The sequence below is a fragment of the Trichoderma camerunense genome, assembly GCF_050948025.1.
Source record: "Trichoderma camerunense strain CBS 138272 chromosome Unknown V8C40scaffold_3, whole genome shotgun sequence".
Taxonomy (NCBI): domain Eukaryota; kingdom Fungi; phylum Ascomycota; class Sordariomycetes; order Hypocreales; family Hypocreaceae; genus Trichoderma; species Trichoderma camerunense.
Genome location: NW_028145367.1, coordinates 1,747,866 through 1,771,324, shown reverse-complemented (window position 1 = coordinate 1,771,324; position 23,459 = coordinate 1,747,866). Strand labels below are relative to the sequence as shown.

The window sequence follows — 23,459 nt, the reverse complement described above, 5'->3', positions numbered from 1 at the left end:
TGGTGGGCAGAAAATCAAAAATTTGTGTCTTATCGATCTGCCACCCCTCTCAGCGGATGAGGCTTAGCGCGCCGCACCAAAAACCCATTCTGCTGCTCACCGCCTTTGCATTGTCAAGTATACTTCTGTCTCTCTCTATGACTTGAATGGGGAACTTGATGAAGCGCCTGATCTTGATGCTTGAGATAGAAGCTATTGATGATACAAAGAGTGTATGATAACCTGATATGGATTGTATTTCTTCAAATTCTTATGCGGCTTAATCGGCTTCAGTTGTGTGTTGCAGTACACCACAACTGGACACTGAGCTTGGCTCTCAATTCTTCTGAAAAAAGACCAAAGATGATAAACTGTCTTTTAAACCGACCTTTCATTTACGCAACTCTATACCAAATTCATCTTGTTTTATTCATATAATCATCACGTGCCATCTTGACTTTGCAGAATCTCGAGTCTTCCATCTCTTTTGCAATGCTGCCTAAAATGGTTAGTACCGGCCTATGACGCCCCAAGCCTTTTTTTTCACCCCACTATTATCAAAATCCAAAAAGCTGCCCCTCCAAAATATTTCATATGATAAGACAAGACATTCTCTAAGCATTCTGCGACTTCATTTATAAGACAGTAACATTTTTTCCAACTCATTTATTCTCATACAGATTAAAAGACATCATGCCTACAGAACTGGAAGAGGTATGACCTATATATAATTATAAAAAATGCACCCACACAAAATAGAGATGCTAATCTATACATAGCTCGTGGGCTTCATCGCTCATCCAAACCCCCAGATCAGGGCCGTCGCAATAGAGAACCTGGTCCCCTTTTCAGAATCTGAACCGTCTATTTTCAAGACGGAGGAGCTTAAGCCAGTGAAGCATCTGAAATTCCTTGTTCGAGATATTGCGGTAAGTGTCCCGAGGAGTGGCTTTCACGGCTTCTTTCTCTGCAGAACGGGAGGTCTGGTCAGTATCGGAAAAAAGGCTGATCTTTTCATGTATAGAAAATCGCCGAGCATGCTTTGACTATTCTGATCAACTTGACGGGAGACCAAGAAATCCTGGAGTTTGTGGCAACAGATGAGAAATTCCTGGAAATGGTATTCTCACATATCGTCGTAAGTCTCACCACTCCCCATACCTTCAAATCTCACCCAAAATAACACAACCATCTCCGCGAACAGCACCCAGAGGAGCCAAACGCAGACCTCCTAGCCATGCTCCTCGCCAACCTCTCCAAATTCGAGGGCTCAAAGGCTTTCTTCCACAGAAAACAAGAAGCCCCCTCACAGCTCGGCTCCGACGACCGCGTCATCAACCAGCTCATGGACCTCTTCGTCAAGGGCCAAGACGGCGCGTACAACAAAAAGGCAGACTTTGACTACCTCGCCTACGTCTTCGCCGACCTCGCCAAGCACGCAGAAATCAGACAGTACTTCCTCGCCGAGCAGACCTACGACAACGTCATCCCCCTGACCAAGCTCAAGGTCTTCACCGAGCACAAGTCTGACATTCGCAGGAAGGGTGTCGCAAACACCATCAAGAACGCTGCGTTCGAGATTCCCGCTCACCCTTCGTTCTTGTCCGAGGAGGGTATTGACATTCTTCCTTATATCCTTTTGCCTATTACCGGCAATGAGGAGTACGATGTGGATGACTCGATGGACATGTTGCCTGACTTGCAGCTGCTCCCGCCTGATAAGAAGCGTGACTCAGACACGGCTAATATCCAGACTCACGTCGAGACGTTGACATTGTTGACGAGCACACTGGAAGGCCGTGAGCTGATGAGGAAGGTCAAGGTATACCCAATCATTCGGGAGACACACATGAGAGTCAACGATGAGGGCGTCCAAGAAGCATGTGATAGACTAGTGCAGGTTCTCATGAGAGATGAAGCACCGGCAGAGGGAGAGGAGCGTGTGGAAGAAGAGCGCGTAAAGGAGATTGAAGCAGACGAAGATGATGAGCTTGTCGAAGTCTAAAAAAAAAAAGCTGGTTTATATCAACTTTCTTCTTGGTTTTTCTCTCTCTGTGCGTCATGGGTCTGGGACGTTTTTAGATTAGGATGAATGTACACAGTGGCTTAGAATTGCGCAAAATTGTAGCATATATCATATTGATAAAATGGTGGGTATACAGTCATATATGACAAAGGTTGGAACTCGAGATTCATGATCATCATTACAAAAGAATTATTGGAAAGAAATTGACCACCCGCCATCCAACGCCGATGCTGAGGCCGTCCCGCCTCTCAGCTGTCACCATACTAATCTTCATGGTGTTCCTGGAACACACTTTTTCGGGTAGTCGGGCTATTTGAAGATGACTTCTTCACCGTCAAGTAGTCGTCCCCAGGGTTCTCCTCCGCAGTCGGAGGAGAAACCACAAATTCATGGCCCTCTGAAGTTCTGGCCGACTCATCCGATGGCTGTTTGTCCTCTGCAGCCGGGGTGGCAACCGGTTCGGGGGTGGGCAGCAAAGACTTTTCATCATTCTCACTGGATTCAGGTACTGGGGGAGAAGGAGAGTCGCCTAGCCCAGCAGGTTGTGATATGACGCTGTTTCTGTCCTTTATCGGAGAAATCGTATTTCGCTGAGAATTGCTCCGAAGAGAAGTGCTCCGGAGAGAGCTTCTCGTTGGGCTGGGCAAGCCATCGTCGGACCTGCCTTGGAACCAGTGAGAATACCGCGCACGGATGTCCATTGGCGATAGCCCTGTATCTTGAAGTTCAACTCGGGTCGTATCATCTGTAGCAGAAATCATCTAATTAGTTCATGTATACCTCATGGAGCAGGTTGAAAAGAAGGGTTACGTACCAAGTTCCACCAACTGCGTATCAGCCACCTCGTGAACCTGAGGAGGAACGGATGTCGAATTCGACGGCGTAAAACTGGGATATATATACTCCTGCATTCCTGGACTCCCTGGTGTGTCCTCGGTAGTCGTTTCCGTCGGGGCCTTGTGGTTGGGAGGTTGTCCTCGGATCCACGAGAGGATCCTCCGACCGGCTTCCTCACTGGTGTTGGTGCTTGAGCGGTTTTTAAGGTTCTTTCGTCGCCGCCAGAGACAAAACAAGACAATGATGCAGGTGAGGGCAATGAGACCCAAAATGACACCCAGCACTGGCCCTACCCACGATGGCAATCCTCCGGATTTGGGCGGTGGTGTTGGCGGCTGCGGCGATTCCGCTGGAGGGTTGGACGTCTGAGCTGCTGGGTATGGCCAGTAGGTTGAAATTTTCTTTTGGTCATAGGTTGTAGCAAAGACTTTTCCAAGATCCGCAGTTGCCCAGCCAGAGACAGCCGGTTGGGTAGCAGTTGCACCGCCAGATGCTTTGCCTCCGATCACAGCTTGAACTTTGTCAGGGACGCCATACTCACCGTATACGGTAGGATCGTAAGAGTCCATCCATTCTCCACTGGTCAAGTTGAACATGACAACAGGCCCATCCTCCAAACATGTTATTGATGAGCCTGCGGCGGTCGTCTCTCCACCAATTATCATCATTTGATCCGGGTACGGAGTGAAGCACTGATGCCCTGCTCGCGCGTGGGAATCCTTGCCATCGTTGATCTGAGTCCACGTGAAAGATGGGAGAGAGAGAACCCAGACGTCATCGTAAAATGATTTCGTGGAGTTGATGCCTTCGGTTCCACCATAGTAATAGATGTTGTAGCTGGAGCTGTCGGATGCTGTGGCCACGACAGCGCATCCGAGAGCTCGGGCGCTGGGCCCATCTGCAGTTGGTTGCGTATACCACTTACCACTGGCGACGTCGTAAACATCAATCACACGCATAAATGTTGGGCTTTGAGATTCCTATACATCCACCATTAGATTCTTGTATCAGAGGGGGTCAAATCCAACCAGGCGTCTTACACTAGCTGTGGCATTTTCAGACCTGTCACTTGCATTGTCATAGTATGGAAAGACGACACCCCCAAGAGCGACGAGTATGCCTTTTGCGCCAACAGGAACCCAAACCAGCGCAGGGTTTGCGCGGCCCTTGGCTGTAGTAGTCTTGTTGCTCCATTTCTCGTCTCCTTGTGTGGTCATATCAAGCGTTATCAGGGAGTTGGTGATCCTTGACGGTCTCGTGGTCTCGTTATAATTTTGAAAGATTGACTTGCCAGACTGGGAGGTCTGCCCAGAAAAATACCAAGCGAGGTTCTCGGATGGAGCATTGGCTGCACCCCCGAAGGTGACAAACTGGCTCACACTGTTCGGCAAGTTGTCCAATCTATGAAGTCCTGGTTCGAAAAGAGGTTTACTAGCTCCGTACTGGTAGGCCTGATAGACATAGAGGCTATGTGCCGTTGGATCTGCATATTGTATGGTATTTTCAAGCGGTAAGCCACCATAGAAGAAGAATTCGTCGTCATTAGCCAGGAGGGCGCCGTCGACGTAGTTTGGTGTGTCACCGTTGACTCCTTGCCCTCCCAATGCCTTTGATATGTTTTGCTGCAGCAAAAGACCTGTGACGTTGGTGTCTGGGGTAAATGCATAACTCAGATTATACGTGAGCATATATCCCGGAATGTTTCCTATGAATAATAAGTAACTGGCTTCACAAAAATTGTAAGCTCTACACACCGTTAGATACGGGACTTCCGGTTGATCCATCCTTCAAACCCGGCAGCCATAAGATATTACCTCCATCTATGAAGATCTTATTTCGGATAAGAGCCGCTAGATTTTGCTGTCAGCTGCCGTCTGAGGTGCAAGTAGAATGGATATGATGATGTTACCTCTCGGCTCTGACCAGGTGCATATTGTTGTATTAATCTGATTATCAGCCCAATTACTGAACTGAGCTTGAGTGGGACTCAGTAAAAGCGCCAGGAGAGCGGCTCTCATGGTATGGTTAGGTGCCATGATTTCCTGGCCAGCGGCGGGAGCCGGTGAGGAGTGAGGTCGAAATCAGCAGTTGTAGTGAATTGAACTAGTGAGTATGATATAGTGACGAGTGAATGCGGATGTTCTCCAAGACGAAAATATAGGTATCAGAATTCTACTAAGCCATAGGGGGGAAAGGAATACGGTGAGGCGATCTTGAGACGGTGATTTGAGAAGGTGACAAGGTGAGAAATATGAATTGCCTGGAACCGCAGCCTTGTCCAGCCAAAGGCAGGAGGTTGAAGAGGCGGGTAGCTAATACAATGGCAACGCCGGAAGATGGATCGGCTGGGGCGTGTGTATAGGGCGATATTCAGGGCACAGCTACCCACGAGCTGAGGCTGGTTTAGATACGGTGACTACCCGATTCCGTACGATTAACGAGGTGATCGTGGACGAGGGGCACATCAATGCAGGCTTCAGGAAGCTAGAGCGCGAACGACCGGCCAAAGCGTGGTTAAGAGGCCCAGAGACGTGGTACGCAGGGCGGGCCACTAGCTGGAACTCGGCTACAGATGGATTGAGGCACAGAAGCATCTCATCTCACGTTGGGATGGCAGGCAGCCTGTGGGCCACAGAGGTCGCACATGACGGGAAGAGAACGCCAGCAGTGTTCCGGGATTCCCAGTGGCAATGCGAACAGTTGCTTCTGCTCGTCCTAGCCGTGCCGTGTACGGAGCCACAGCATGGCCCAGTCCCGACGGGTCAACAGGCTAAAGACAGGCTCATTGCGCCGACTGGTAGCATTGGCAAGCTTGGCCGGGAGTATCTGTAATCGGGCATCGCCACAAGCAATGTATTCTTCAGCATGGTGACAGATACTGTACAGTACTCGTACGGGTGAAAGGTCGCGCAGAGGCCCTAGGCTGGGATCAGTAAGATCATGTTGCGTGATGCTTCCTGATTTGCCTATTATTGTCCAGCCCTGCAGACCGGCCTGGGCGAAAGAGTCAGTCAGTCTCGTCGGTGACAAATGACGGTGTGGGTAAGATGAGCATAGCACTAGCAGTCCCCGAAAATCTAGCTGCTTACGAGGACCTTTGTTGCCAGCAGGACGGACCTGAGGGAATGAGGTGGGATGCCTCGTTCACCCAACAGACGAGTAAGCTTGTTGACAACTCATCGGGAATATGGCTCTTTTTGGAGTGGTTGCGGCCTTGGGCGAAGGACGAAAAGCATACATGGACATGCATAAGGCAAGCCCCGCCCCGGTGGATTTCGAAGGATCGTCTATGTATAGTAGCACCACTCCCGCTTGGCGCTCCATGATAGTGCCCTTGGTGTTGTGTGTGTGTGTGGGATGTGGTGATGCCCAAGTGCCGGCCAATCGAGGGTTTCGCCGCGCAGCCTTGTCGGAGGTATGGGACGGCAGACAAAAGAGAGATGCTCAACTCGCAAAACAATGAGCAGAGAGTATTGTATTACATTGTGGCAAACTGGGATTGAGGCACAAGTTTGCAGCTGATGCTGATGGTATTGTTGATTGGGTTAGGTTGCTTAGGTTGTCAAAAGGTACTGACTGGACCCAGACTCGACCCGTAGGGATCAGAGCTCGAGAGCTAAGAAGCTCCCACTGGAACTAGAACAGGGGTCTAGGTGTTGAATTCCTTCGGAGCCTTAGCGGGCTCCTCTAGCGCTTCCTTAGTGGGCGAGAACACCTGAGAGCCCTGGGCCAATCGCCGGGCTGCAAAATAGATTGCTGAGGGGTTTGGCGCGCAAAAGCCAGCCGACGTAGCTGCCGGTTCGGGGCAGGCACAGCTCACTAAGAATCGGTACGTATTCTGTTAGCACCAGACTTTTAGTCCCTTAGTACTTACCACGGCTAAGCGGGCTAAGCCTTGTTCAAAGCTCTCGCCAGACCTCCAACCTCTCAATTGCTGACATGCCACGACTCAAAATAACAACAGCTGCCGCAGAGCCTCCATCAGCAGAAATTTCTCTCTTCAGCGCCCGCAGCTCGCCCATAGCCCAAGACAGGACCCTAGCGTGCCCCGCATCTGCCTTCTGGGTGCTCGACTCGGTGTTCCAACATGGAAGAAGCAGCTCTTTGCCAGACTGTTACACTCGCCGTGACCTTGTTGCTATCTCTCGGGCCTTGCCGCCCTACCCGTTTCGAGTACAACTCGATGCAATGCAACGGCGGGGTGGCACAAACTCGGGCAGCTTCTCCTCGTGTTGCCGTAGAGCGAGGGCGTTTGCGTTTGCCGGGCTTGAGATCGAAGGATTACTCGCCAGATACTCGCACAGGCCCCGTCAACGTGGAGAGCCCGGAGAACCCAGCTCCATCTCCTTCTGCACCAGTCTGGACCCTTCTTTTGTCGATGACTTGATGGTGTCCAACTTCAGCTTTTGGCGCTTTCTCGCTCGCCTACCAACTGTGCTCGTATGTCGTATTATGCCGACCCTCAGTCTGGACACTCGTCCGCGTAAGGTCGGCCATTGATTCTCCCGGATACAAGGACCTAGATGCGCAATCCCTGCCGGTGGTGACATCCAGAAAATATCTGGTTCCCCTCCATTCGTCCTCTAAGACTTGGAGGCTCTGGGAGGGCTACATTGCCACTGCCTTTGTGTGTCCTTGCATCTGCTCCAGCCACTCCAGCACTCGAGATCCCTGTCACTCGCATATGCTCTCCGTATACGGTTAGTGGCAATCAAGGTTACCTGAGGAGGAAATTTTCTATCAATCAACCATTAGCATGACAGCTTTGTGGGTGGCCGGAGACAGCTCGGGGAGGGGTTCGTGGGTTCCTTCAGGCACTTGGCGTCCGGCTTGCCTATCACCGGCCGGATCCCTGCCAGAGTTGCGCCACGCAAATCAGCCCAGTTGGGCCTTTGCTTCCTGGCCTTACGAGGCTTGCCTTACAGAAGAGGATACTGGAAATGCTGTGGCTGTTGACGATCCCTTTGTTGTTGTCCTCGCCCTCACTTATCCGTTCTCTCGGTCAGACATGATCCGTCTGCCGGGGGTCGTCCAACTCGGCCTGCATGTGTTGTCGCCTTCCCTGCCAATTGGCCCATGATGAGAATATAGGAATTGGCTGACTTTTCCGTGGACAATGCCCATTGGCCTTTCCTCCCCAGGGGTTCGACATACCTGATTAGTCCCCCACGGCGCCAAATCAGCCTTGCTCTCCACGGAGCACAAGCGGTCAAATTTGATCCTAGGTGAAGTGAGGTGAGTCTTACACGCGCACGCCACGCAATGGCCTAGCTTGACTAGTATCCCGTTGACCAGGGGGGATTGCACCAGCTTCGGCTGCATACCACGGTGCGGTATGGGTTGTACTAGCAGTATACGCCATATCTATTCCGTGCCTCCATAAAGAGCCGCCAGTCAGGAACGAAGCTCGTCTTCTTTCTTCATTGTCACATCTGTTGTCCCGTCTTTGCGTGTGTTTTCAGCCATTCTCTCGCTCTCCCTCTGTCCTGGCCCATTTGCTGGCCTCGGCTCATCTCCAGCCTTCTGGCTACCTACCATCGTTTTAACATAACCAAGGGACGCACTCGTTTCCTCTTGTTGTGTTGGAATAAGGCAGCCCAACATGCGTTTGCTTACGTCCATTTCGATTGGAGCCTTTGCGGGCGCAGTTGCTGCCGCAGCCCAGCCCAGCCTCCAAACAGTATATACCAAAGAAGCGGTTCGTATACAGTTCATCGTGAGGTGTATCTACATCAAGCTGATATTAGAGTTGCATAGGCTGAACACAAACCAACGCCGACTGCTGCCTTGGAACTGAGGAATGCGGATGCGGCAGTCACAACAATCGTTTCTCCTCCTACGTTCCAAGTCACTCTCTGTCCACAACCAACCGGATTGCCTGCGGCGAGGTTTAAGACAGTGGCCGGCAGCTTGTATGGGTGCCAACCTGGATATGTTTGCAACCTCCCCAAGCCAGAGGGATGCAACTTCTGGCCAGGACCTCCCCCAACCGGCTTTCACTGCCCGCCTGAGTTTTGTATAGTGGCTCCTCCTCACAACCTCCCGGAGTGGAATGGCAAGCCGGGTTACCTTCCGCCCCAATTTGGTTATTTCAACCTGAACCCGGAGGATTTCGGACTGTCTTACGACATCTTCGAGTACAGTGTTGTTCGAAAAGCATCGGGTGGGCACACATCGACTTACACGACTGGCAACTGGGAGTCCCAATCCGACTTGACAAACGGACCAGTGCAAACGCCCCCGCCCTCATACAGAAAACGTTATAGTCCGACCAAGCCGCAAGATTACCGGAGGGCAATCGAACACTCAAAGCGCGACGATACCTTACCGTCAGGATGCTTGGTCAAATGCCAGGCCGCATATGACATCGTTCAGGAGGACGGCAAGATCCCGGCACTGTGCGAACCCGGATCTGGCTTCGAGAATGCCTTGGCCAACTGCGTTACATGTATTGCCACCGGTCTGAATATCCCAGATGACCAAGTGAAATCACACCTGAACGCAACGTACCAAGACTTCCTCTTCTTCTGCGATGGACTTGGAACGACACCAACCCAATCGACAACATCGGGGCCCGAGTCACAAGTGACGACGACGCCTACGCTGGGAACCACTTCACAGGTCTCTGCAAGCGACACGTCTTTCATTGACTCAACAACTTCGAGCTCCGTGCAATCGACTACTAAGCAGTCCACTACCGCACCTCCTCCTCCTCCTACAACCTCTAGCACAACCAGCTCGAGTAGCCCTCCTCCACCTCCTCCAACCAGTTCGAGTAGCCCTCCTCCAACCAGTTCGTCTCAGCCACCAAGCTCTACACCTCCGACATCGTCCTCATCGCCGCCGCCGCCGCCAACTTCTTCGACCTCCAGTTCCTCTACGCCACCTCCTGCATCTTCTACGCCGCCACCTGCATCCTCTACTCCCTCTTCATCGCCTCCATCATCGCCTCCTCCTTCAAGCTCAGCTTCGTCTGCCAGCAGCGCCTCTGGTTCAGCATCATCAAGCGCACCCACATCGGGATCTGCCTCTTCTGAAACAGGTACGGCATCCAATAGTGCTAGCAGTGAAACGGGGTCAACGTCGGCGTCCGCATCGTCATCGGCGTCGGCCTCAAATGGTGCTTCTGCCACCGGTCCATCAGCCTCCTCACCCACCACGGGGGAGACTGGAGCCGGATCCTCCTCGACAGGTACTAATTCCCCAACCGGCGCCGGTTCCTCGACTGGCGCCGGCTCCCCAACTGGTACCGGTTCCCCATCCGGCACTGGTTCCCCATCTGGTACCGGTTCCCCATCCGGCACCGGCTCCCCATCGGGAACTGCTGCCGGAACAGGCACCACTGTCGGGACTGGTGCTGGTGGCTCGACTGCTGAGACTGGTACCGGCTCCCCAACCGGAGGCGCTACCGGGACAGAGCCTCCTTCAGTGACAGGATCTGCTACCGAAACGGGCACTAACGGCTCAACAGGCTCCACGTCCCCTCCGACGGGATTCTCTTCTCCTGGGCAACTGGAAAGGGCAAGCTCAACCGCTGCTGGAAACAACGGCGGTGGTGCTGGCGGTGCTGGACCAACTGGATCGCCCGGCGGTGGAGGCAACCCCGGTGGTAACCCCGGCGGCAACCCTGGCGGCAATCCTGGAGGCAACCCCGGTGGCAACCCCGGTGGCAGCGGCGGTGGTTCTGGCGGAGCCACAGGAACAGGCCCTATCACTTCACCAACAAGTGGGCTGCCGTTCTCGAACGACCTCTCGCGAGCAAGTGAGAACTTTGGCCTCCTAATTGCGGCTCTTATGGGCCTGTTGGTGGTTTAAACGCGAGGCTGTTTTCACTCTCGTGTGTGTGCGCGCATGTGTGTTGGAATGATATGAGAGCATGTGCTTTTTTTGGTTACTTTATGAAACTCTCCTTTACGAACATTTATACCCCTCCATTTTTTTCTGGTTTTATAGGGTCAATCTTCTCTTCATCAGATTGCATCGAGAGAATGAAAGAAAATTTATTTAGTAATGTATAATCCAGGAAAGCGCTCTATGTAGCCAGTTTTCCCCTGGAATTATTACATTCGTTATCAACGGTTGGGTCAGGTTTTTTATCGGAGGGCATCGCATGGGCATGAATTGGATATGAAAGTCATGAAATGGTGGGGAAATTAATGGAATATACCCTGGTCACTCTTTTAAACCAGTTGTTTTGCTCAGACTCCTGGACATTTTTGGAAAAGTAGATATTTAGAAGCATGCCTATTTTTTTGTAGGAGAATTGGAACCCATTGGAATGAAATCAAATCACGCCTATTTTTTGCACATCGGAAAAAAATCACACAAAAAGTAGCATTTGTATCCTATCCTATCCTATTTCCATCTTGGATATCCGAAATCTCAACACTACTACTCAGCATACATGGTTGGTCAACATGAAACGCAGTACTCCATTGCCTGAAATCCGTCTAAGTTAGGTAGTTCGTATCCAATTGGTTCCCATAAATGATAGCAATGGTAATGATGGTGAAGCAAAAATATCAAAAAGGGAGGGACCAAGTGAGAGAGAGAAAATAAAGAGGCAAGAAAACCCCCATCTTAGTACCACCCCCTCCCATTCATCGGGTTGTCCTGCAGGTACGCATCCATGGCACTAACGCCGTCCTTCTCCAAGTCCTCCATGAGCTCCATCTGCTGCGACTGGGACAGGCTGCCCTGCCTGCCGGGCGAATAGCCAAACTGCATGCCACCCGCTTCGAGCTGCGCAGTGATGTTGTGAAGTCCCAACCCACCTGGTCCCGGTGATCCTCCGAATCCGCTCATGCCCGCCATGGCCTCGTTGAAATAGCCACCGCCTGAGGTGACAAAGTTGTACGGCGACATGAACTGCGACTGAGGGGCGAACCAATCCGATGCGGATGTCGGTGCGGGTGGTAGCGGTCGCTGGTGATGAACTGGTTGTTGTCCCATGCCCATGCGTGCGGCGGCGTAGGTTGGCTGGGGCTGGGACTGCGTGACCTGTTGTGCCATGATGGGTTTTTGAGGAGGTGACATGTTGCTCTGCGCTGAAAGAGGCGATGGGTTAATTGGCGTGGCGCTTGATGCCTGCTTGATCGCCATTGCCGACGGTGAAAGCCCTGGTCTGGAGGTCGGTATGTTGGCTTGAATGAATGAATCCGGCGGTGATTGCAGTTGCTGGGCTATGTGGTCTGGTATAGGGATCCCGTGAGAAGGATCTTCCAGGCCTCCAGACTCTCCCATGTGAGTGACATCAGGGGGGAAGTAGGAGAATCTTCGGTTGCCGTTGTCTGTAGCCGGGTTGCAGAAGATTGAGTTTGAGCGGAAGGTGGGTTGCGGAGGAGGATAGTTGGGATCGAAAACGTAATTGTTCATTGACTCCGGAGATGAGTCAAAAACGTACCCAAATGTCGGAGGGTTGAGGTAGGGGAGAGGCCGGGGAGTAGTGGCGTTTGACTGGGCGTATCCTTCGGGAGAGGACTGAGACTCGCTTGATGCTGGGGGGCTGCTAAAGGAGAATGGCTCCCTTTCAAGTTTCACCTGTGCGTCGTAGCTTTGCAGGCATGCTTTGGAAAATATAGTGTAGAGTTGTGAAGTGGCTGTGGTCCCGGGCCAACGCTCTGCACATCGATCCAGAGATTCCAATGCTGAGTTGACCAGCTCCTCAACCTCCTCCCGAGGGTGATTACGTCGAACTTCGGGATAGGATATCGTCCATAGGAGTGTGCTAAGAGCCAGGTTTATGGTCAGAAGGAACACCCAAGTGATATCCACCATATCGCCGGCCAGTTGCTTCTGGGCAAGATCAATTGTGGCGGCAGAAGATTCATAGCAGATTTGCGCTGCACGAGGCGATGGCTGCGGGATTTGAGGAGATGGTCTATATAACATAGCCCTCATCTGGTGATAAAATCCAGAAATCCTGTTATTCGAGTTAGAAGACCGAGCTTGGAATTTGCAAATCACACCAAAAGGCGAGTATGAAATGGGGGCTCTAAACAAAAGTCGACTTACCAAGACTTGGCCCATGGAGGTTCTTGAGGTGCAGCATCCAACCAATCCTTCAGCGTACTTTCCATATTATGGAACCACGGGTGATCATCGTTTTTGGGCTCCGGCCTCTTTCTTTCATAGAGAGTTCTCTTGATTTCAGACTGCGGATTCGTCATTTTGTAAAAATGTATGGTTGCAACCTTCCGTGCGTTAGGTGGGCCAGGCACAATTCCTTGAGGCGTGATGTTTGCATCGTCGACGACGGAAAAGAACTCGACATCTAAGCGGTCGCTGTTGAGGGCAAATGCACTGGGACGGCCCATGTAATAGGAAAGGCCAAACTCCATGGTGGTGATTATCCATGCAAGTCTCCGGCGCATATCGATGATCTGGGGGTCCAAGTTGTAACCCGAAGTGATGGTCTTTTCATCCATCAGTCCCTCTTGCTGGCAAATTCTGGTGGCCAGTCCAATAACATAATAGACAGGCGTTCGTGTAGGTGTGAGAAGCGAGTATTGCCCGATGAGAATGAGACACTGCAGCGTTTTGAGGTCTTTAGGGCGAATAATGTCCTCAACATATTTCATTGCCGCCATGTAGTATCCGTCGGCCAACCCAGCGTATTGCGTGTCCAATTTCTGCAAGCTGACGGCGATGACCATGCGAACAGTAAAGTTTTTGTACACATCTGTATCGCCATTATAGACAGCATCAAAGTCTGCTTGGAATACCTTCTCGTGAAGCACAGGCCAGTGGATTTGAGCTAGGAATATCAGTATTGGGCATAGACAACGCGTTGGAAAGGGGTAAATGCTACTTGCATACCCTTTTTGAAGTAAATTTCTACCAGCTTGTCGGCCACCGCCCGCGTAGGAAGACCCTCGGCCGGGCATTCACTGACCATGGGGTAGCTTTTCTTCCTACTACTTCCCGATCCTGTCATTTGGATGGATTGCATGCGAGCCTGGCTCCTGGCCCGAACCTCAGGGATGAGGTCTGAAATCTTGTTAGAATCGGTGAACCGCTTGGCCTCAGCCATGAGCAGTCGTGTCATGGCGATACCGCTGGTTGGCCCCAGATAACGGGGTGTCTCGTCATTGCCGCCTAGACGAATCATCCCGCCTGGACGGACTAGTTCTTCACTTGTTGGAGGATGGTCGCCGTCTTCATCGGTGTACTGGCCCAGTTCCGCCTCAAGGGCTCTGACCTTATCCTGAAGTGTAATCACATAGCGGCGATTGATCTTGCGGCCCTTTGCGGTGTCGAGATATTCACATACAGATCCTGACCTCTCGCAGGGCAGGCAGCGAGGTAGCGTAGGGTCGCATCTTGTTTTCCGCTGCCATGTGATGTTAGTATTCACGCCGTTACTTTCGTTGAGATGTATAGACAGCCCACGCAGAACGGATGGAGCAAGCAAAGCTCCCAGGGGGCGGGGTAGTTGTTGTATCGTACCTGGCGACAACGACAGCATGCAGTCAGTGTGTGAGCAACGCGATGGCTCGAGGTATCGCCGTCAAAGAAGTCATCGGGACTTTGGACTAAGCTCCGAGGCTGAGCATAGCCGTGGTTCGGACGGGGAGCAACGGTGCCCAGACCTTGCCGGAAAATGTGCGCGGCATCCATGGGATCTACAATCCCCGGCACTGCGCAGCCAGCTCCGACACAGTTTCGATAACGAAGTTGAAAGACTTGTGCGCTCTGCGAGAACCGGCGGTACCCCTACAGCTCTGCACTCTGTATGTTTTGGTCGTTGCGACGTTGGATTCGCTCTCTACGACCCCGGAACGGAGTCAGGCCGGGACTCTGTCGGCACAGACCGCTGGAGACGAGGACAAGGACACGATGCTAACCAATTGGCAGCGGCGCAGACTTCATGACGGTGAAAAGCGAAACAGAAAAGCGCCGGTCGAGGTGCTGAGACTAAGACGAAGACGCACAATGAGCACCCTGTCCGCCACTATGTTCGGACCTTGGCCTTGATCGCGGGGCAAAGGAAGAGCAAATGCCGGGGTTATAGACTTACATACAGCACGCAGGACGTCCGAGATTCAACGGCTTGTCTCAGCGGTTTGAGGTTGAGGCTGGCGCAAGACAGATGCAGATGCGAGATCTGAAACACGGTCAAAGGGCCGGGAACTTGTTACGAGACGAAGGGCAGCTTGCGACAGGAAAGGAAGCGAGTTGGCGGAGCGCTAGTACCGTTGCAGCGACTCGACTCGGGCAAGTATCATCAACTCCCGTCACGGTTAAGCTTTGGCGGGTGGTGGTTGGTGAGATGACGGGGTGACTAAGCATGTGAGAGTGAGAATGAGAATGAGAATGCGAGAAAAGGGATTGGATTGGATTGGGATTGGGATTTGATCACTTCCCGCCGGACTGACTGACCAAGCAGCTACTGAACTCTGTACTCTACAGGTACTGCTACAGAGCACTGCATCGTATGCACGTGAGCCCCGCGAAGTCCCTGCCGGGCCGGCGGAGCTGCTTCCATGTTCCCTTGCCTGGAGCGGATAACGCTGAGGGAATCAGGAAAGTGGGGGATTTCTGACCTGGCCTGGGCTGTGACTAATTCCGAGCTCAGCTTTTCAAAGCAGCCGGAGGGAATTGGACACATGTACCTTGGCACCCAGCGATTAGTTCGGAGTACCTATAGTGGCTTATTAGCAAGTGCCTTGGCGGTTGTGCTAATGAGTATAGAGTTGAGCCGTTCTACCGTCTGAATTGGTTGCTGAATGAATCATGTTAGAGGGAACCTAGGTGTAGCTACCGGACAGTACTGCAGGTACTTGGTGGTAGTTGAGTGGCCCAGAGTTACATGTCAATACTGTAGCGCTTCGTGGCAGCCACAGCTAAAGCCGGACCCCGACGGATGGAGGCTGTAGCGACAAAGTGGGGGGCTGACGGAGCAAGGGTCTCGATTGGTATAGCCTCTGGAGTCGGTCTGCGTAGAGCTCTAACTGCCTAGATGCCGCAAATGCGGGCACTGTGAGGTTGCGCCGTATATCTCCAGATAGCGAATGACTTGCCGCCCAGCTGCCCAGCCGCGGAACAGAAGACTCAGCAATCCGTCACTACGACCTTCCTCTGCATGCCAATGTGCATATATGGATCATGTACTCCGTATGTACGAGTTTGTATGTATGTGCCTGCTCCGTATTGTTAGGATGTTTCAGGTGTCACGGATAGGTATCCAAGTACGAGCTCTGCTCTTGCGGTGTGATATGATGCAGGCACCGGCACGGGAAATCTGATGGCTCGACAATCACACGAAAAAGTTGGGGGCCACGGGGCAGCCGGTTCGCGGATGACGTTTGGACTAGCTTTTTTGGAGCTTGCCGGAACTCTAGGCTAAGAATGATAGAATAATACTGTACTTGACTCCTTCAGAGGTATGGAGTTTGATATCAGCAATTTGTACTGTATGTAGTATATCACGGCAGCTGGGTAGTTGGTGGCTTGGATGGAGCTGAATGCAGTAATTAGATTCCCTCGGTCTCGTCTCGGGTGGCATTGATCACTGAATGAAAATATGAAGGGAACAGATAAGCCATTGATAACTTGCCTACAGACATGTATCTATTATTGGGGTATGCTATCCCTTCAATATGTACTCGTATGCGGTTGGCACATCAAGGTGCGACGGCTAATTTGTCTTCGTCCGAGTCGGGTAACGGCATGAGGCAAAGCCAGGCATTGGAACCGGCGGCCCAATGAAGCAATGATGCTCCATCATCCAACCCGTTTCGTAGATGCATGGTTCAGCCAATTGCCAAGATTGGAGCGCTCAATGTACGCTACCAGGCCTCTGCATGTGAGCTGTCTGCTCGAGTCTCTTACCTTTAAACGTTGAACGCCAGAATAAGCACAAGGCAGCCAATCATCGCTCAACAACTTGAGATTTTGCGAGCATCAGGAGGCATTTCTATGGAGCGCAGTTATGTGGCCATGTCAGCTGGATAAATTAATTTAATTACATGCAGTTGTCGGTATGCAGTCATGCAACAGTTTCTGACGAGGTTGTTGTGACAAGAGCGAGGAACGCGAAATAGAGCTCGATTTAGAAATCCCCCCAAGTAGTAATCGCTGTATACCGAAGGCACAGAGCACCGTCAACATCATTAGATACGAAGGTACCTGGGCATTAGGTGGCTTGACAAGATGTGACTGACGAAAAAAAGAACTGGGCCAAAGTCTATTACTAACACATTGATCAGATAGGGCAATATAATCAATGACCCATAGTGTATGCAGAAATACAGTGTAGCGATGGTTCTTCGTTTCAGCTGTGCCGGTATCAGATTGATTTGTATGTAGATGGTGTCGATAAGCCTAAAGCCTAATACCGATCGTGCAACGGCACTGATCGATTTACGAGTAGGGGTCTCGTCCGATGTCCGTCTTCATTTCTCGCGGGTCCTAGCGCGGCATCCAAAACAGCAGCAGAAGCGTACAGTAGCTCTCACTTTGATCCATAGATGATTGCCTTGAGGTCAGAGATAGACCCGCAGCAAGGATTTATCAGCATCAATCATCACTTGCTCGGGTTCCTTAATTGCGCTCCATGTACGGAGTACTGGAGCCAACAATAGGCCTCGCAAGGCTGTGTATCCTGCCGTATGTCAGCGGCTACATAGCTATCCGGGTCAATTCAATGGATGGATGTTTGACTTTTGACCAATACACTGCGACACGTCGGATTAGTGATTCAGCCGACATGTAGTCCATGCAATCAAATCAAAACCCTCCGCCGTCATCAATGTCCAGAGTAGGTACATTATGCAAGCACTGACTCTCTCCGGACAGTCGAGGTAGCATCGACTCGCCAAAGGATCACGGCCTAATACTGTACATGTAGGCACTCGTACAGGTTACAGGCCCTTTCCAACGCTGTCCAGGCGCTGTCACTGCCAGTCCGATAGTGGCTCCTCCACTAAGCGACGCTAAGCCGCCTCAAGGCCTGTCGTGTCCCGCCTCCCGCGATTCCCACTCAACTACACCATGCACCTCTTGTCTTGAATCCCTTCGGCCTCGTCAGCCTTCCCGTCGCCAACCCGCTGCTTGTGCTCTCACAAATCCCACAAGATCCCGCATCTCCTCCGCTCTTCTCGCCAGTTTCGCAGCCTCAGTCTCAACGTTCGCGGCTTGCCAGATCCGCCCTAGCAATGCCCCGCAGTAGCTTCTCACATACCCCCCTCCTGAGAGTCTCGAGGCCGGTCTCAGCCTGTTCAAGATGTGAGTGATGGTCCCGCGATGTGGATGACGGAGTTGCCGGTTGAGCTCATGCTTATGATTCCATCTTCTGTCCAGGTCGAGCTGCCAAAGTCAAGGTGAGTGCGGTCATGACCACGTGGTGGCGCCTTCATCACCACAGCACAGCACAGCGTGCCTTGTCCTTGACGTCTAACCTTCTCAATCTCTCAATCTAGTGCGATGGCAAGCTGCCCGCTTGTACGGCCTGTGAAAAGGCTGGTCGTGAGAATGCCTGTTCGGCGGCAAACGACCAGTTTGCGCGAGGCAAGGAGCGGAGGTGCGTCATCACAAGCCGTCCCTGCCCCAGTTGCTGACCGTAACACAGCTATGTCGCTGCTCTGGAGCTTCGCATCGAGAAGCTGGAAAGACGCATAGCATACGCAAAGTCCCGCAAGGCTTCTGTAGCTCTCCATGATTCCGATTCGCTCTCCACGGCCCAAGTTGACAGGCGAGACTCTCTTGCCTCAATCCGGGCAGCTATTCACCGAAAGGCCGCCAGGACTCGTGAGAATTCAGATGTCAACTCCTTGATATCTGATTTCGGTTTCTTGTACGAAGAGACCTCTTTTCCTCTCCCTTCATTCGTAAGCAGAACTCTTTGTATCTGACAACCTCTGCTTATTAGGTCAGTCAATGCAACGACTCGGGATTTCGAGCCGTCCATTATCAACATGACCTTTGCGCGACTAGTCCTGGCCGCAGCAACCAAGGATCCTATCCCAGGCATGCCTGAAACCCCATTGCCGCAGAAGTCATACGCTACTGAAATCTTCCATCACTTTATGAAGAACATATATCCGCTATTTCCATGTTTTTCAGAAACGGCGGCCCTCAACATCCTCAATGACATCTATCACCAGCAGAGTGAGCGTGTCATCAGCGCCTCCGATCATTGGCTGCTGTACATGATACTCGCCATTGGATCAACTATGCAGAGCCAAAAGGTCAACGACGACTACTACAATCTCGGTGTCAGCTTTGTTTCCCGGGCGTTGGACTACGCCGACATCGCCTTGGCCCCTGGATACGCCACCCAGATCCAATCGCTCCTCCTCCTTACCCAGTACGCCATTTTGGATCCAAACCATTTTGACAGCTGGCTTCTCATAGGCTTCACAGCACGTGCTGCTATTGATCTTGGGTTCCACCAAGATCCTCCCATGTCTACAGTCGTCGATCGTGCCGCTTTGGATATGCGTCGGAAGATCTTTTATTGCACATATGCTCTTGACCGGTTGGCTATTCCCATCCCCTCCTTATGCCTTTCTTTTTGGCCGATGGCTTTTTCTTCTAACTCTTGACCCTAGATCCATCAGTATGGTTCACGCTCGGACATTCTCATTCACAGACGATGCAGTCCACGTTGCGTTCCCGAATGCAGCCGATCTCGATCGCAAAGGCAAAGACGGCGATTCTGGTCCGATTTCGGGCCCGCAGTCCGTCGACCCTGGATTGCTACTCTTCCAGCTCAGAAGAGCGCAGTCATACTGGTACCAAGAGCTATACCAGTCTTATGCGACCCCCCTGCAGGACCCAGCGTCGTTCGTTTGGCAGATGTGTCTCGATATGCGAGAATGGGGCGAGTCGCTACCAACCTCTCTTCCCCCTGGAATACGACAAATGTTCGAGCAGGAGTTGAGATATAGCTATGTTTACTGTATTGCTCCTTCTGCGAGAGCTCCAGAAATCAACGATTACCATCGCACTCTCATATTCGAGTACTCTCTCGTCTATCTCCTAACCATGCAGGAAATTGCCCATGCAGGCCTCAACGGTGCATTCTACACATACCACGATGCGTTGAAGGTGTACTTTATGGCGAACCAATTTCTCGCTGTGCTAAGAGACTCTGAGGACATGCTTTTGTCTGGCGCACACATACAAATTCCGATAGCTCGTCCCGGTGCTCCGCCGGCGCCTCCGATTCCGCGACCCCAATTGCGAAATGGGAGAGCTGGCGAGGACAACATCAGCAGGAGTCTGCGCTGCCTCGAGAGCGTCCCTCAGACTTTGGAAGTGTATGGGCGACGGTGGGAAGACGCAGTCATGCTAAAGCAGAGCTTTGAGCAGCTATCAGCGGACACCGTGGAGCGGCTGAGGGAGCGCAGGAAGATTCAAAACATGAAAATGGAGCAGCAGTCGGCCTATCCCGGCAGCTCTCCATCGGCTCCTTCGCCTCGGGTTCCGGCCATCACGCGTAGCCCACAGCAGCCACGAGAGATTCGCTGGGTCGGGGTCGACGTTTCTCAGATGATGCACGGCGGCCGCGGCCATCCGCAATAGGAAGCCAACGAGGAACCGCGGGAACGTGCGATTCATGCGCTGATGGCGCTTATTTGGAAAGCAAATGATGGTTAATGTACGAGCATTACTATGGAATGACGGACGTGAACAGGGCAATGAACATATCTCTGTATCATTATACCCGCCCAAAGGCAAGATTCTATTTGGACACCAATGATGAGGGTTTGCTTGGGCATCAATCAATGGCTTAGTGAGATGGATAGACGGGGTTTCGTACGGCGGCAATGGATATCTTGGGTTTCACCTACGATGCAGGTCATGCTCGTAAATCAATCTTTTTCAACAATATAGGGGCTTCCACAATCTACTATACGTCTTCTTATTCATGTCTCTCAGCATTCATCATGAAATAAAGGATTATCAATAGTTTACATTTCAGAAAGAGGCATTAAGTCGATTCCTAGTCTTAGCCGAACATGTCGCCTCCTCCAGACAAGAAAAAAAGGTAATAACAAAACCCATGGGAAAAAACCCCCTCCTTTTCCATCCCCACAATGTGTCCGTGACGCCCAAAGAGTCTTGAAATTAAGATAGTGTAAAGATTTTTAAGGAAAAAATGAAACTCAAGAAGGAGGAGGTGGAAAGAAAAGGAACAAAAAGAATTCGACTATTAGTCGTCCTTTTTTTTTTTTTTGAAGTTCGTTTTATGCTCTGAGCCATATAGACCCCCAAACCCTATGCAGCCTGTCCTCGCAAGTTCATCCCCCAGGCATTCCTTGCATGCATCTTCATCCTCCTTTCATTACCCTGATCAAACCAAGGCTTGGAAGCCAAAGACGGCGCAAGTTGCGGGCACACGGGCAACGCAGGCTGGCCTACCAAGGGCTGCTGCCGCCAGCGTTGTCGGCGAGTATGTCGAGGGGTAGTAGTAATGGTAGTAGCGTGAGGGTCGGAGACGACAAGTTCTTCTTTCTCCTGCGGGGATTGATGCTGAGACACCACTGGGCGTTTGTCTTTCCTTTGTCCTTTTCCTTTGCCTTGTTCGTCTTCTTTATCGTGACGGGGCTCATCAGTGGGTTCCTAGACCGCTCGAATGTCTTGCAGGTGCAGATTTTTGGTCTGGCGAGGTAGCCTGCGATCTCGTTCGTAAAAGTAGCCGCAATTGGCGCATAGGGACTGGTACGAGACCATGTTAGCCATCCTATAAAAACACCTAACAACTGATATATAGAACACGACTTACCTTGGGCCCAGCAGGACCATCTCGAACCGCCCAGACGCTCGTACCCCACGTACGGCAGTGTGAGCAGCGCCATGTCATTCGCTCCATGTCCGTCAAGGCTCCTACTCCTCCACCATAACCGCCGACATCTGGCGTGAGTCGCCCCAGGGGAGTTCCGCCGCGGGCGAGAGGACTCAGACTTCGGAAACGCCGCTTCTTCTTTGAGCGTTCACCCCTGCCCATCCTCTCTTCCTCAGCATCGACAGCCACGCCCAGGCCGAACGGAGTGCCGCCCAGCATACCAGTCGTCGAGCTGAATCGCGCTGTTTCACGCCGCAGCCGACGGATCTGTCGCTCACGATCGCCTTCTCGCTTCTCCATCTCTTCTTTGCTGAGAAACTCGACCTTGGGCTCCCAGTCATCAGCCAAGTGGTCAGGGTCATATCTCCAACCAGCTTCCTGGCCATGTGCGGCATCGTTTGGCAGCTCCTGCTGAGCTCCGCCCCAACCTCCAACAAGGCCGCCAGCCTCACAAGCTTCCTTCTTTAGACGAAGGACTGCCTCATAGATGGCATGTGTCATAGCCGGAACCCATTCACCTGCCAATCCTAAATCGGCACATGTCGCCTTTGCGAAAGCTTCGGCTGTGCCCGGAGGGTGGAGGAGTGACCACTCAAACTTGTCTGTGTATAGCATGGATGAAAGGTTTAGACTCAGGTTGATAATACATCGATAGGTATCGTCAGGGTTATATTCGTCAGAATCAGGTAGGATGGGAGTTGCTTCCGCAGTAACCTCGGGGGCCTCGGGTGCTTGCGATGCCGGTGGCTGCGGCGTTGGTGTTGCCAGGCCTCCCGTCTGCACAGGAGTTTCGGGTCGGGACACACCTCTCGCAAACGAAGCTGGAGAGTCGTCTCGAGATTTGAATATGCTGGGTCTCGGGGTTCCGGCTGCTGTGACACTTCCCCCAGCAACGGTTGGCGCCCCTCCTTGGATGGGCGGCGGTGGTGCTGCAGCAGACGGCTCAGAGTGGAAGAGAGGGTGAAGAGCAACACCAGCATATTCTTCCAATTGCGTCCGAATCTGCTTGCTTATCTCTGCAATAACAGCAGGCCTGTTGGGCAGATCAAGATCCTGCGCCAAATTCTGCGCAAACTGATCCGTTGTGATGAGCGTCTCGTGTAGGTTCCAGCAAAAGATGTCGCGCAACTTGTAAGGAACAGTCATCTCCTGTGGTCGGTATTGGGGGAGGGAGATGTCGACCGAGTTGGGATTCGGAGCCGGGAACGGCGCAGGCGGAATGAAGGACGGGATGTCCAAGTCGATTCGTATGGGTATCAGGGTCAATGGAAGGTGTGCTTGGGCGGCATTCTGCTGGTCGCTCCTGACAGACCGGCTCTTCCCCATCCAATCCCGCCATATGCCCTGGACGTCAACAGGCTCCTTGATTTCTTTTCCCACCTTATCAGCCATGTCCATTCTGGTGGCCGAATCTTCCTTGCGCAAGCTTCGCAAGCCCGTGGGCCGACGTCTGGGATCGTCGCTATCATCATCCAAGTCATCATAGCCGTCCTCTGCATAGTTGATAATGGTAGTTCCTCGCTTTGTTGTTCGCGAAACAGGCCCCGTTGGTGCACTCGGTAGGACGGGAGTCAAGAGAGAGTTGTTGTAGGTGCGCAGTCGCGGCGCATACGACGACAAGAAAGCCTGGGGTTTTGATCGTTCCATTGTGACGTTTCTGAGGGTATTTTTCTGGTTATTTCATGACGCAAGAAAGAAAACGCGAGCGCAAGCTGGGGAGTCCCCGCGCTTGATGCAAAAGTCGCAGCTGACAGAGCTTGCGAGCTTCTTTGCAGCCAGTGCGGCAACCACACGAAGAGGCGGGTCTCTCAGGCAATGGGAAAG

General features: G+C 52.1%; 7 protein-coding genes across 7 annotated transcripts; 4 read left to right on the top strand and 3 right to left on the bottom strand.

The window, feature by feature from the left end:
- Positions 1–561: 561 nt before the first annotated feature.
- V8C40DRAFT_236210 (protein HGH1) lies at positions 562–2,222 on the top strand. Its single transcript, XM_083214003.1, has 4 exons — positions 562–693; positions 759–908; positions 1,004–1,117; positions 1,184–2,222. The coding sequence occupies exons 1-4, from the start codon at positions 673–675 to the stop codon at positions 1,982–1,984; spliced, it is 1,086 nt and encodes a 361-aa protein (XP_083077232.1). The 5' UTR covers positions 562–672; the 3' UTR covers positions 1,985–2,222.
- On the bottom strand, positions 2,127–5,217 carry V8C40DRAFT_147337 (Kelch repeat-containing protein). Its single transcript, XM_083211264.1, has 5 exons — positions 4,752–5,217; positions 4,597–4,692; positions 3,883–4,547; positions 2,820–3,822; positions 2,127–2,750 (listed from the first exon to the last, which is right to left on the bottom strand). The coding sequence occupies exons 1-5, from the start codon at positions 4,876–4,878 to the stop codon at positions 2,269–2,271; spliced, it is 2,373 nt and encodes a 790-aa protein (XP_083077231.1). The 5' UTR covers positions 4,879–5,217; the 3' UTR covers positions 2,127–2,268.
- Positions 5,218–6,078: 861 nt separating this feature from the next.
- V8C40DRAFT_236207 (uncharacterized protein) lies at positions 6,079–6,369 on the top strand (the record flags this gene model as incomplete). The annotated part of the gene is made up of 1 exon (XM_083214002.1): positions 6,079–6,369. A coding segment is annotated over one exon (227 nt), but the record flags the coding sequence as incomplete, so codon positions are not given.
- Positions 6,370–8,234: 1,865 nt separating this feature from the next.
- Positions 8,235–11,172, top strand: V8C40DRAFT_236202 (uncharacterized protein). The gene is made up of 3 exons (XM_083214001.1): positions 8,235–8,540; positions 8,600–9,884; positions 10,314–11,172. The coding sequence occupies exons 1-3, from the start codon at positions 8,445–8,447 to the stop codon at positions 10,655–10,657; spliced, it is 1,725 nt and encodes a 574-aa protein (XP_083077229.1). The 5' UTR covers positions 8,235–8,444; the 3' UTR covers positions 10,658–11,172.
- Positions 11,162–14,567, bottom strand: V8C40DRAFT_147302 (transcription factor domain-containing protein). Its single transcript, XM_083211263.1, has 3 exons — positions 13,661–14,567; positions 12,857–13,598; positions 11,162–12,764 (listed from the first exon to the last, which is right to left on the bottom strand). Exons 1-3 carry the CDS (start codon positions 14,307–14,309, stop codon positions 11,423–11,425), a joined length of 2,733 nt encoding a protein of 910 aa, XP_083077228.1. The 5' UTR covers positions 14,310–14,567; the 3' UTR covers positions 11,162–11,422.
- Positions 14,568–17,835: 3,268 nt separating this feature from the next.
- On the top strand, positions 17,836–20,880 carry V8C40DRAFT_236193 (transcription factor domain-containing protein). The gene is made up of 6 exons (XM_083214000.1): positions 17,836–18,070; positions 18,146–18,165; positions 18,265–18,365; positions 18,414–18,638; positions 18,714–19,322; positions 19,396–20,880. Exons 1-6 carry the CDS (start codon positions 18,001–18,003, stop codon positions 20,369–20,371), a joined length of 2,001 nt encoding a protein of 666 aa, XP_083077227.1. The 5' UTR covers positions 17,836–18,000; the 3' UTR covers positions 20,372–20,880.
- Positions 20,743–23,282, bottom strand: V8C40DRAFT_284489 (SNF5 domain-containing protein; the record flags this gene model as incomplete). Its single annotated transcript, XM_083222157.1, has 2 exons — positions 20,743–21,508; positions 21,576–23,282. The coding sequence occupies 2 exons, from the start codon at positions 23,280–23,282 to the stop codon at positions 21,413–21,415; spliced, it is 1,803 nt and encodes a 600-aa protein (XP_083077226.1). The 3' UTR covers positions 20,743–21,412.
- Between the last annotated feature and the right edge of the window lie 177 nt (positions 23,283–23,459).